General features: G+C 39.8%; 1 protein-coding gene across 1 annotated transcript in view; it reads left to right on the top strand.

The window, feature by feature from the left end:
• Positions 1–735: 735 nt before the first annotated feature.
• C1QL1 (complement C1q like 1) overlaps positions 736–13,651 on the top strand; it is a 36,629-nt gene continuing 23,713 nt past the window's right edge. The window contains exon 1 of the mRNA XM_015814626.1: positions 736–1,350. Within this exon, the coding sequence (XP_015670112.1) occupies positions 736–1,350 (615 nt within the window). The remainder of the gene's footprint in view (positions 1,351–13,651) is intronic.

The following is a 13,651-nucleotide window of genomic DNA, read 5'->3' as shown; positions in this document are numbered from 1 at the left end:
GATCTTTTCAAGACCAAACTTAGTAATAACATTTAAAACAATATTTTAGTCCTTTTGGGTGAGGGCTGGCTTAGCTATCTGGATAAGGGGGGGGGGGCTCCATTCAAATTCTTCTTCTTTGCCCCAAGCACCAGGTTACTTCTGCCTTGCAATCCTAGATTGTTCTCCTCCCTCTCCCGTAGGGGGAGGAAGAAAATTGAGTGAGGAGGGGAAAAGGAAAGGGGAAAACAAATCAATGAAAGCATCTTACTAAGATGTATCCAGTACGCGCTGGCTCTCTCTCCCCTCACTTCTCTGCCTTGCTCTTGGTGCACTCGGTTTGTCTTTCCTCTTTTCTTTAATTTTTCTTTTATTCTCGCCCTCACCCAGCCCACATTTCCATATCAAACCTGGGATCATACTTGCAGCTGCTATAAAAAGGCCGTCAAAGGGCAGCATTCTTAAAGGCATACTCCAGCCAACGAGGGGACGGCGTCGTGTTGTTTTTTTTTAACGGACACACACAAACACACACACACGCGGCACAAGAACACCCCTCCACCTCCTCTTCCCCAACCGGGAGATCTTTCCTGAAGTTTACCCTTCTCTGCCCTCCTCACCCGCCGCTTTTCTTCTCCTGCCAGCTTGCCCGGGCCATCCGTCACCATTTCCACCACGGGGAGGCAACGCAACCAGCCCCTTCAGCGGCTGAGCATTGGCCGGAAAACTTTGGTCGCCGGGGCCATCGGCGTGGTGATGATCTTAATCCTGGTGATCCTCATTCCGGTGCTGGTGAGTTCCGTGGGCATCGACGGACACTACGAGATGCTGGGCACCTGCCGCATGGTCTGCGACCCCTACCTGGGCAAGACCACCACCACAACCAGCGCCAGCAGCATCCGGAGCGAGGGCGCCGAAAGCCTCAGTAGCGATCACAGCGGACTGCCCCCGCCATCCACCCTCGTCCAGGGGCCCCAGGGCAAGCCGGGGCGGCCGGGCAAACCGGGCCCGCCGGGGCCCCCGGGCGAGCCGGGCCCCCCGGGCCCCCGGGGGCCCCCGGGCGAGAGAGGAGATTCTGGGAAAACCGGTCCGCCTGGTCTGCCCGGTTCGGGGCTGAGCACAGGGGCCATCAGCGCAGCCACCTACACCATGGTGCCCCGCGTGGCCTTTTACGCCGGCCTCAAGAACCCGCACGAGGGCTACGAGATACTCAAGTTCGACGACGTCGTAACCAACTTGGGAAACAACTATGATGCTGCCACGGGCAAGTTCACCTGCAACATCCCGGGCACCTATTTCTTCACCTACCACGTCCTGATGCGCGGCGGCGACGGGACCAGCATGTGGGCAGACCTATGCAAGAACGGGCAGGTAGGCGGGCGCCTCCGCTTGGTTCTCCTGGCCGGCCGTTGGGGGAGCCTTGGCTTCCTAAGCGCAGTTGTCGGTCCCCTGGGACTGGGAAAGGAGGGAGAGGGGACCTTCCGCCCAAAGGTGTTTTTAGAAGAGCTGGCGAGCATTCCTATATACTGGAGGTAAGGAGGCTTCCCGGAACCATTTGGTTGCTGCCTCCCCAAAGTGCACAGTAACTTTAGTCCACGTGTGTGCAATTGGCGAAGATGGTGCCTTGCCCCGCGAAAGTGGGACTGCGATACCCTCTCGGTCGGTACTAAACCCTGCCGAACGGAGAGAGGCTACTTCTGTGCAAGTATATTTTGCGGGAGATAATTTGTAGAAGACCTGGAGACGCACCTGGCTGGGTAATTGCAAATCTGCGGGGAAAATCCCTCTTTCTGTCATAGCTTAGTTGTCCAAGAAGTTGTGATGGGGAGTATCAGTGGCTGATATGCCATGCATTTCCCCCCTCCCTCTGGAAATGATAGGAATCTCAATTCAATAACCAAACCACAAAATACTTCGCTTATGCCAAAGGACAGAAGCTTGTAACTTTCTTAACAGAAACTTAGGTGCAAAACTCCTCAACCATTTTTTATACCTCAGCACCCCACACAGAGACACAAATTTAGCATTTCCATCTTAATGCATCAAAAGAACATTAAAATCCAATAAAGTAATGTCTCCTATCATTTATATTCCTGCTCTTTATTCTGCACATTGGGGTGAGGAAAAAATGATCAGTGGTAACCAACACTCTCCCCCCATTCTAATACCCCCTCCCTAGCTCTTACCCACACCTCTCTAGTAAGCAACCTTACATTATTCTTACTGCATCAGTTGATTCATGCATATTTTGTAGCAAGCCTTATTGAATTCAATGGAGCTTACTCCCTTGGAGTAAAGGAACACTGGGCTTCAGCGCTAGTTAAATGCATTGAGATTGAAATCTCTTTAATTTGCTCATTTAAATTTCTCCTTTTCTGATTCTCAAAATGTGTTGCATTTCAGTTTTAACGCATATGCGAACGCACATATACATATCTATGTTGCTTTTCTTTAAAATAAGTCCAGAATGGTGGGAAATAGCCTTTCAAAGAAGTAAATTAACTGCTTCTTCAATCACCCTGTCCAGCATCTCAAAAATCTCTTTTTTCTCACCAAATCATCCCTTTGTGATAATACAAGTTAATATTGCCAGTGCCAGAGGGAGACTAACAATGAGTTCTTCATGCTTTCTAATTGAATTTCATAATTAAGTCCAGCCTCTGCAGAACAGCTTTTCATGTTGCATCCAACTAACATCTTTCTCTTTCTTTTTTAACGTTCCTCCTCTCCTTGGCAATCCTTCAGCACTGCTTGACATGTGTTTACATGGATACTAGGATACTACTGCTTGCAAAGATCTCACCTGTGTAGTCTTCATTAATTAATTGAACAGAAATCTCTACAGCTATAGTGCTAACCTCACAATCACAAACTTGAGTTTCAATTTCCAGAGACTGTTAGGTTTGTTTCAATCCAAAGGTGTAAAAATCTTATGGCACGAGAGAGACGAATAAATCCTGCATCTAACATGAAGAAAAGCAAGCAACACAATGTATTTGTTAGTCTTTAGGGTACCAGAAGACTGTTGACATGACTTCAATCTCCTGCTCACCCATAAATATTTGTTGAAAAGGTGATTAAATCTAGTTTTAACTGCTCTGATATCATGTCTTAAAAAGAAATCCAATCTTTAATCAATAACTAAGCAGTTAGCATAAACTTGAATATGGAACAAAACACACATATATACTCTCTTGTATGGCTATCTTTAAAAACTTCGCTGCAAACTCATTAATTCTCATATATCTATGGGAAGAAATCTAAGACTGAAGACTATAAATGTTATTATTCCCAGATATGTTCATATTTTGAAAGATAATTTTCTGAAGGTAGAGCCCCAAGGTGTAATATTCAGTGCGGGGGAGGATCTTCCCTTTAAAATCACTGCACATGTCTCCTGCCAGTAGGCAATGCTCAAGCTTTTTAAATTTTTATTTATTATTTTGTTCTTGTTTTAACTACCTGCTAGTGGGTTATTTTATTTATATGGTTTTTATGTTTTTAATTGCACACTATCCAGAGTCACACAGTGAGTGAGATGGGCAGCTTCTAATTTTGATTAATAAAAAGATAAAATTTTGAAAGGCAGTTGGGGGGAGAGTCTTCAGTTAGACCCACGGCTTGACTTTCTCATCCTTTTCTTCTAACTGTGTGTGCTTTTGCTTTTTCATTTGTTGATTTATTCAAATTAGTTATAGCCACCCAACTCCAATGAATTTGTATACTTTCAAGTAAAGCTCCCTCATCTCAGTTTTGATGGCTTATGAGTTCTCTGACCAGATCATTCTTTGGTTAAAAAGAGCTCTGGTTAAAGTGCTTTACAATATCTTCTAATCTGAAGAAAATGCCACAAAGCTTTCTCAGTGTTTTATTTGACATGAGTCAGCATCCCTATCTTTACAATATTAACTATGGTAGCCTGTTTTTTCTTGTTGTTGTTGTTCTGGGGTTACTGTCTTAAATGCAACAATGGCTCAAAATATTTGACTTGAGGTGAAAGGCAAGGATGTTTTCCCATATCATGTATAAAGGTTGACTCCTGTGACAGTTGAATTTAGCTGCATAATTGAAGACAGGAAAACGTGTTCCCCATTAATTTGGATGGTGCAGAATAAATCATCTAATATATTTGATTTAGTCCTTAAACATTTCAATACCATCTCTCAATATCCTTTTCCTGAAGCAACTGGCTCAGTCTGTCTAATGTTAGAACAGGTCTTTTAGAGATTCCAGACCAGCGTAGACTCTTATAGAAGTAATAAATGGCTTCTCTGGGCATATTAGTGTATGTAGCACTATATTGTTGGGCAAGTGTTTACTCTCCTGGAAGGTTTCCTGATTTCTTAGATTGCCTAGAATTGTCACCAGTTCAGTGAAGAATGTCTCTGCCCTGAACAGTTGCATGAAAAGCAGAAATTTGACAGGTGCCACCTTATCTAGTAATGGAACAAAAAAGTATCTGTTGAATTTCTGCTTCTTATGCACATGAGGACTCAGTTCCTCCAATAGACATAGAAGTGAAAGGATTTGGGTGACTGCTTTACTTCTGTGTACACAATATAAATTGTAATTGTCTTCTTGATTTATCTTATGCCATGTAAATCCCATTTTGGCCAATCTTACAATAGCCTACTGTACAAATTCTAGTGATTGGAAGTGTCCATCAACCACAAGATTCAATTCAGATCTCAATTTGGGAAACAATTTACCCTGAACTGATTAGAAGACTATCAAAGTTGATTTAGGACCTAAATCCAAACTTCAGTGAAGAAATCAAAATATCTGTGTTTGATAGATTTGAAATCAACAAATGGATAACTTCTTCAAATTTGATGAGGTTTATGGGAATGCTAGCCCTTTATGACCGGATGAAGCCTGTCAATTTTCAGACTAATAGATAAAAGGTATTTTTGTGTTTGGTATGTTTATGGATTGATTTTTTAAAAAACTAAAAAGGTAGCTGCTGATAATGTTTTCTCTGTAGAATTGAATCAAATTTTCAGTAAGTGGCTTCTTCTGATGGAATAAGGTATATCATATTTAAAATGATATATTTATTTTGCAGAAGAGAAGTCTTGAGGTCTTATTATTTAGGAATTTCAAGAAAAGATTGCCCTAGTTTTTAAAAGAGATGGCCTCAGTATTAAGATATTAGCAAAATATTGCAAGTATTATTTAATTTTATGTGCAAGTAAAACCTTCTGTTTTGTGTACTTGATGAGATGGGAAAGTTTCAGGAACTGCTCAGCTGGCATAAAAAAAATCACAGTAGGAAGAGATGGATGTTGGTTGTGGAAGATACCCACAGCTGAACGAAAAAGGTTTCAGCAACCAACATTTTCAAAATCTCTCTGCTTCATCCTTCTACATCCTGCAATTATAGCCAATTATTTTCCTATGTGTTGCTGGAAAAAAAAAGAACATTATCAGAGAGCATGGAACTCTTTATATGGAAGTTTGTCTGCCAATTAGTGTTCTTCTCTTTGAAGTACTCTGACATGTTTCCAAGGGAATCCTGAGGATTCTGCAGAAAAATAATTAATAACTAGTGAAATAGATAAACAACTTTATCAAATTTCTCTTTGTTTGTGGGGTTGGCTTTTCCCAGTCTGGCTTATTTACAGAAATGTAATAATTATATAATTTAGTTGTGGAGAAACAATGCCCTGGTCTATATCATTTTCTAGGTTTCAGCTCCCAAACATCACAGCTTGTATGACAAATACTCAGAATTTTGGGAGTTGAAGTCCACATAGTTTAAAATTGCCACGTTTGAGAAAACAATGATCTAGGAATTGAAGTAGATGTTCTGGAAGGAAATTTCAAATATAATGAATAGAGCAAGTGGCTCTAGGAGGACTTTTGTTTTGAGTTTATATAAAAAAAAATACACCTGCATCTGCCTGCCCCCCCCCACATGTCCAAATAGAGTTTTTATTCATTGCTTTTAACAGGTGATTTATGTCCATAAACTGAGTTTAGAACATCCTGAATCTCTAGCACTAGATGAGTGAAGGTCAGCAAAATTATGAAAAAATAAGAATAGAAAGATAAAACAGGAAGTTTTCTGGAAGTAGATTCTTTGGTCACTATTCCTAAATTTTAATCATATTTTGTTTCTGAGAAATATTGCAATAATACTCTGAGTATCTGTATTGCATTGCAATAAACATTGTTCAAAGACTAGTCTCCATATTTGTTACATCTGGATTCCTAAGACCCACCCCGTACCTTTCAGAAAAGAAATAGCGTGTGATTTTTAAAGCTTTGATTGTCAGTTTTTAATGGGGATACACCTTGAATGTCACACCTGAATTTTCTTCAGTGTCATAGATAAGATGGAGAGAGGAGAGAAAAAGCAATCATTAAGTAAGAAAATAAGTTTCTCCGATTCATTTTGTAGGTCTGAAAAGTCTAAAAGGCTGTGACTTTAAATATTTAATAACTTTCCAATCAGAAACTATATTTTTCCTCTTCCTTTTTCTCCTAGTTTCCCCTTGTCTGTTTGCATTTTTTGCAAAGCTCAACTCAGGAATGTACCCCAGAAGACAAAAAGTGAAGCATTGTTGTGTACAGAATGGGACCTTTTGCCATTTAAATGATGACTTTCTCTCAATCCTCTACCAAGAATAGCTAATGGCCCTTTGTTAACTGCTCTGAGTGTGATATATCAGATACAAACCAAAATGGCCATGGGCAAATCATGCCTCTTTCTCATCAATCCAAAATGTGAGGATAACAATATTAGCTGACTTCACAGAAGGTGTCAAGGTTTGATGGTGGGAAGGAGAGGAGAGACACTGATTACTATGTTAAGTACTTTATAGCCTCAAGACCCAGTTCTGTCATGTCTAGGTATAAATGCTCACAGAGTTATCAAGCAGGGTTCTCAGCTTTTGAACGCAGCTCTCCAGAGTTTCCTTTAAAAGCAGTTTGCTCTGTTGGTATTAGCAGGTAACAATGCCTATCTCCATATTTGAAGAATGACACATTCACCGCAGCTTAAGATGCCTTGAAAACATCAGTTCGGGAAGGACACTTTGGAGCTTATGCTGCCTCCATGTTTTATCACTTTCTGAATTGTCCTTTATAGGAGATTATATCTATCTCTTATAGTGCAAAATGTAAGGTAGAACATCATATTTTTGGTCAGTTAATGGTCTTATTCCAAACTTTATTATTCTACCTGAGGATATAATCTGTCTTTAACCCACAATATGCATTAGCCCATCATATTTCTGATTTGCCTTGATTTAGCATGTTGCATGGATCCAGCTTTCTGGTTTTTGAAGCATGGTTTATGAAGGATTCTTTTATATAAGCCACACCACTGTGATATTCAGCAAACCACAATAAAATAAATGATGGCATAATTCAATGCATCAGGTCAAATCAGATTTGCTTTATAAAATAATCCATAATAATGAGGTGCATGGGTCATGCTAAACCAAAACAAACAAACCACATTAAGATTTAGCATGGTGCATGAATCTTATACTCGTTAACTGAGGAACAATTAAATCACAATGTAGTGTTCTTGCTTGTGGTTAATTGTTGAGAGAAGCTAGATAATATGATTACTAAGTCATGGATTACAGTTTAAAATGTTACTGCATGTGAATTCAGATAATTGTAATTTATCCATTAGGGCAGGATTAAAAAAACTATGGGATCATATGTTAGATTTTTGTTACAGCTATAGCTATATTGAACATAAATACCCAGGTTTATTGCATTGTGGCAACAAGTACAGCCTTAAGATTGAAATACTTCATTCTTTTGCTTTTTGAATGTTCACCTAATCCTGCCACTTTCCTTCATTTAAAAAATTATCAGCATGTCAGGGACAATAGAAGGGTAAAAACCTTCCTTCTCCATCCATAAATATTACCTGTGAATTAGGGACAGTTGCTGAGATTAGTGAAGTAGGTGAAAATACCATTCAAAGAGAGGTCAGGAGATGCAAATAACAAAAGTAAGTGGCTAAAACTGGGGCAGGAGTGGAATAGAGAGATAAGCTCTTATGGAAAAATTAGAATTTCTACTGTGCAATTTTTTTTATCATATAGGAGTCAAAAACTGCATAGAGCTTAATATAACTGTTTCATCTCAAAGTCCCACCCCTTCAAAACATGTGTTTTGCATATGAAAGGTCCCAGGGTTAATCCCCACCTCTCATAGATCTTAGATTTAGGTGAAAATTACAGAACAAACCACTGATTTAAATTCTCTGCTTCTTCCTTCCTCTACTCTCCACCCCAGCCACCCACCCTGCCAAATTGTGCAAACCAAAAATCAAACAACAACATCCTGGATAATTGGGGTGCAGGAGGAAGCTGGCACAAGCAAGGCAGGTTTACTTGGTAATTTTGGACCTATGATTTTGTGGTCAATTAGAGTGAAAACCTGAAGTCTCATGTTATCGAATATAGCCAATTAAAGCTGCCTGGAATGATTCTCAGCCATAAGCCAGAGGTGCTAAAATCCCCACTTCTGCACAACCATTAACAGGATAGGCAGGGCTGAATTTAATATGGGCCCACAGCAAATGGGGAGGAGGAGAGTGCTATGTTTATCCTATTTGAATGGGAAGAGCTCTTTGGTTCTTTCTCCATTCCAGTTTTTTCAGTAAGACTTCCAAGAATGTTGCATTGCAGTATCCAAAATTAAGGTACAAATTGTTATTGGTTAAAGAAAAAGATTTCCTTCCTGAAGCCTGTTTTCTAATAACGTGACACTACTCTCATTTGCGCTGTGTGTGTGTGTGTGTGTGTGCGCACACACACACACAGACACACATAGACACACACAGCTCCTTCAACATATTTTTTTTCCCATTTTCTCCAGAAGAGACTTGATCACTTTTAATTCTTGGACTAAGTGCTTTTGAGTATGTGCAGAATGTCTCTATCCGAAGAACTCAAGATGATATCAAGTTTCAGAAGAACCATACTGAATAATACCTATTACATTTCACAGGGAGGGTTTTCCTAGCAAAGTCAAGGAGTTCTATGTCTTGAAAATTAGTTATTTCAAAATAATACTGTACAGTGCAGGAGACAGAAAGTGAAGCCTAGCACGTTCAGCTCAGTGTTTAAAAAGCATGTTCTGTGTTAGTGCAATTGACTAATGACCACAACTGGTCCCAAAATTTCTGTTGCTAAGTGAGGCAGTAACGTTTACCTCATTTTACAACATTTCTTTTTAAGTGAATCACTACAGTTGTTAAGTTAATTACATGGTTATTCAGTGAATTTGGTTCCTCCCCATTGAGTTTGCTTGTCAGAAGGTCGTAAAAAATGATCACATGACCTTGGGACACTACAACCGTCACAAATATGAATCAGTAGCCAAGCATCTCAGTTTTGATCACATGATCATAGGGATGTTGCAGTGGTCATAAGAGTGAAAAACGGTCATAAGAGTGAAAAACGGCACTTTTTTTAGTGCCGTTGTAACTGAACAGTCACTAAATGAACTGTTCTAAGTTGAGGATCACCTGTACTACAGGATTCTGGCCTCTCAAGGAGCTGTGCCTCAAAAAGAGAATTTTTAGACAGGCTGCTCTTGGTGAAAATCCTGAGAAATTACCCACCCATCCATTTAATACTCCTCTTGGAACTGACCAGCAGGCTAGATCTGAAGAACTGAAGGGCCCTTGTAAGACAGCCGTGTCTTTATTTGTTTAATTAATTGCACTGAGTTTTTTTGCAATAGATAACAATCTAGTGGGCAGGTATTGGCTAATGAGAGTTCTCACATTGCATATAGTTTTTTTTTTTTTAAAGATCTTTTGGTTTCCGCTCACACTAATTCCTTCCTTCCATGCAACATCTACAGTATTTATTGAGCAGTATACCCTTCATTTTGTTTTATGTAGCATTTTTATTGTTAGTGAAAATAACTCCAGCTGATTCTCCAGCTGACCCTACTGATAAAAGTCTGAGAGCAATGCAACTCAGTTAACTTCTCTTCAACTGACAATCCTCGCCTATTGATACCTGTCAGTTCCTCCTGTCCGAAAGGAACATGCACAAGAAACATGATCTACCAGCTAAGATCAGGACAAGGAGCATCTGTAGCAGAGAAAAGTAGCCAAAATAATCAGAAGTTTCAGAAATAATAAAGGCTAAACAGTATAATTAGGAAAGCAAATATAGAACGAAGTCACGCTATTAGGAAAGCTTGATCAAAGGCTGGGCATGCAGGAAGCAAAGAAGTCACTGAGATTGTCTCTAGCCTTTTGTCCAATTTTTTTATGAAAAAACAGCAAATAATTATCTCAAACTCACTCAGTGTTCAATAGCTCTTCAGGAGCAAGGGCTCCTCAGAGAAATTCCTGATACTCCTCCTCCTATTTTATCCTCAAGTCACTCAGTCTTCTCCTTTTGCTTGGTTCTTTGTTTTAGTTGTGTTATTCTACTGCTTAGGGATTGCAGAGTATCTTCAGGAACAAGAATTTGGGCTTACAGTACATGATCTAAGTGGTTAAGGCACCAGGCTAGAAAGTGGGAGACCATGAGTTCAAGTTCTATCTTAGTCATGAAAGCCAGTTGGATGACCTTGGACCAATCACTCTCTCTCTCTCAACTCACAGGATTGTTGTTGTGGAGACAATAGGAGGAGGAAAGTGTGTTGGATAGGCTCACCACCTTGAGTTATTTGTAAACATAATAAAGGCAGGATACAAATAAATTTGTTGTCCCAAGTCTGATTCTGAGGCCTGAGAATAATCTTTCTTAAGCTCAATGGATTCCTTCTCTATCGTTTCCATCTCTTCTTCTGAGAATGATTGGTCTGAGTTAGTCATGATAGTCAGACTCTGAATGGCTTTTTCAACTCTTTCGGCTAGGTATTGTTCCACCATACAGTATTTCCCATCCCACCCTGCAACCAGTTATACAGGGCAGCATATCAACCACTATAGCCCTCCTTAACAATGGAACTGTGATTAACATCTTACATTTCTGCTCAAGATTATAATTAAAGGAAGGTCCTAATGGGGCAGAGAATGGCAACAACTACAACCCTACTTTGGTTGCTACATCAGAAATCAGATTCTTGCCTGAATAATAGAAGCATGAGCTTGTTCTCTGAACCTCAAATCAAATAGCTCTACTTACTTTTTTAAAATATGAACCTAAACCTTTCATTCTTGAAAAGGAATGAGCTAGTTAATGAATATTTCTCAATTTTAGGAATTTATTTATACTTCTTGAAAGATGCCTTCTTCCCTTGTTCTCTGTAACAAACTCGGCGGGGTCTCCACCTCACATTCCAAGCTAAATCAAGGTTTCCCCCAAAAAAATCTCTTGTTATTTAAAGGTACCAAAAGCAAAGGCAAAATCATTTCCCAATTTGACAAAGCCAGGCTGTGTCTTCCAAATCCAGAAATATTTGAAGGGCAAGCCTTCCAAACACATGGGTGAAACCACTACACATTCTCTCCATTCAGATGCTGATTTGTGGGCAGTTATTCCTTCCTGTCCTTCCTTTACTGTTGCTGGTTTTGGCTTGTAAAAAAAAAAAGCAGGGTAGCATCTGATTACTTGCTTGCAGAAGATTAGAAACGCCTCCTCTGCAAAAGTGGCCTCTGGAATGGTGGAAGAGTCACTGCTAAGTGACAGCTTTTATAGAAAGCATGCTGGAGCTGTAGTTTAGAGAAATTCAGGGAGCAGCCTATCCTTTGCACCCTAAGCAAGCAATACTGTAATCAAATAATGCCAGATCCTCATGGATTACCTTGCTTACCTAAATTAGCCTTTTCAGCCTAGCTCTCCAGATCTGTATTGATGACAAATGTCAAAGAGGTTGAGAAAGTCCAAGATTGTCAGGGGAGGATCTTCTGATTAGAGTGGGTCATCAATCAAATTCAAAATGCAAACCATTCTTCATAAATGTATCCAGTTTTTCTCTTTTTTTAACATAATGCATACATTTTTTTAACTGTCATAATCCTTTGGGTATAGATAAAAAAAAAAAAATTTGCAATAACACATTGCAGGTTTTGCCAAGAGTGCCATAGGAAATGAGAAAAAAAAGCATTGGGAAGAAAGCACTATAATCAATTAAAAATATGTCTGAAAAGACAGTTATAGTATAGTTGTGCTCAATTTACCAATGCATTTGATGCTTGACCTCTTTCCTTTAGATAGAAGATCTTCATATATGGGTTTTTACCTTTCACAACTGTTGCAACAATTATCTAGGTCAACCTTCCAGAATTATGCTAGCTGGAGATGAAGAGTGTTGTAGTCAACGTGCCTGGAAAGCAACAGGTTGAAAATGGCTTGTCTGGACAATACTGTGAGAACTTGGAGAAAAGCACTTCACCTTTCTAGGTTTCCTTATGAATTACTGGAAAGCAAAATAGGCTAAATTAGGATGAGAATAAATCCCCAAGGGAGGGCGAGGGATTCGGTGGGTTGTAGCATCCCCTCAAACTGTCATTCACAGGGGGTCTCAGAAGACCACCCTCTCATTTTTCATAATCAGTGGGTCCGCTGCCCTTGCTCACCATAGATAAAAGATGCTAGATCGTTAGGATCATAAATCAGCGGTGGCAGTTCAGGAGCTCCAGTGTCCCATGTAATTGCAATCTCTACCGGTGATCATAGCTATTCTGGTCTCTGGAGAAAAATAACTCACCTCTCAGCCACTGTTATCCTTCTCATCCATTACACCAAAGGGTGAGAGCTACAAGCACCAGGAAGCCTCCTTCAGGGAATAAGTTACATAGTGCACAGAGAAAAGCAGACAGTGTGTGTGTGATTGTGAGACCTGAATCTGAATTATTTTTATACCATCTGAATGATGTATAGAAATAACAACAGCATTCAAAGGGTAGTTTGCAAAGAGTGTGGCATGAAGATCTCTCCTTCCACCCTAGGAATTCAGGGTTCAGTAGCCAGTGGAGTTTCCCAAGCATATGCAGGGATCTTTTCTTCTTTCTCTTCATATCATCTAGCATTTCAACATGCTGTCCTAGTCATAACTGCTCAGAAAGATACCCAGGTATCAGACTGCTGGCATGCCAACATCAGAAATTGCAGAGGTTTGGAAACAATGGCAGCCTGGTGCCATAGCAACTGGGAAGCTTTGGAGGATATTCAAGGTATTGGTTTGCACATAGCTTTACAATCACAAATGTCTCTGGGAAGGATTTTTTTTTAAAAAAAAAAACCCAACAGATTTACACAAATCTGTGCAGAGAAAATAAATGAAACACGGGGGGGTGGGGGGGTGGAGAATTTATTTTTTATTTTTGGTAAAGGCAGGAAGCAGAGTTTGGTCATGGAATAGACTTGGTAAAACCTGAATAGCAAAATGAGATATCCAGTTACTGATTATTTTGAAAGGAAAATGAACAAATGTTGATTTGTTGATTGGCCAGCTTCAAGGGAAAAGAAGTGAACATTGATTGGCTAAAGGTTTTCTATATGCAAGTCTACAGATGTGACTATGACCATAGTGTTTTAATAAATCTGCAAAGTCTGTAGATTCCCTATCAATCTTGCTACAATAATTATTAATTTGGATTGAGGAAGAATGGGAGATGAAAATGTTGGGGCTTGGAAGGATAATATTGAATCAATAAAAATGTGTGATGTAGATTACCAGTGTAATGTTGTATCATTTGAAAAAAAATCAGCAGAGGATGTTGTGCAGTTGT

Source organism: Protobothrops mucrosquamatus, unplaced genomic scaffold, assembly GCF_001527695.2.
Source record: "Protobothrops mucrosquamatus isolate PMUCROS unplaced genomic scaffold, P.Mucros_1.0 scaffold269, whole genome shotgun sequence".
Lineage (NCBI taxonomy): Eukaryota > Metazoa > Chordata > Lepidosauria > Squamata > Viperidae > Protobothrops > Protobothrops mucrosquamatus.
The sequence above is the reverse complement of the archived record's forward strand: the minus strand, read 5'-3'. Positions and strand labels throughout refer to the sequence as shown.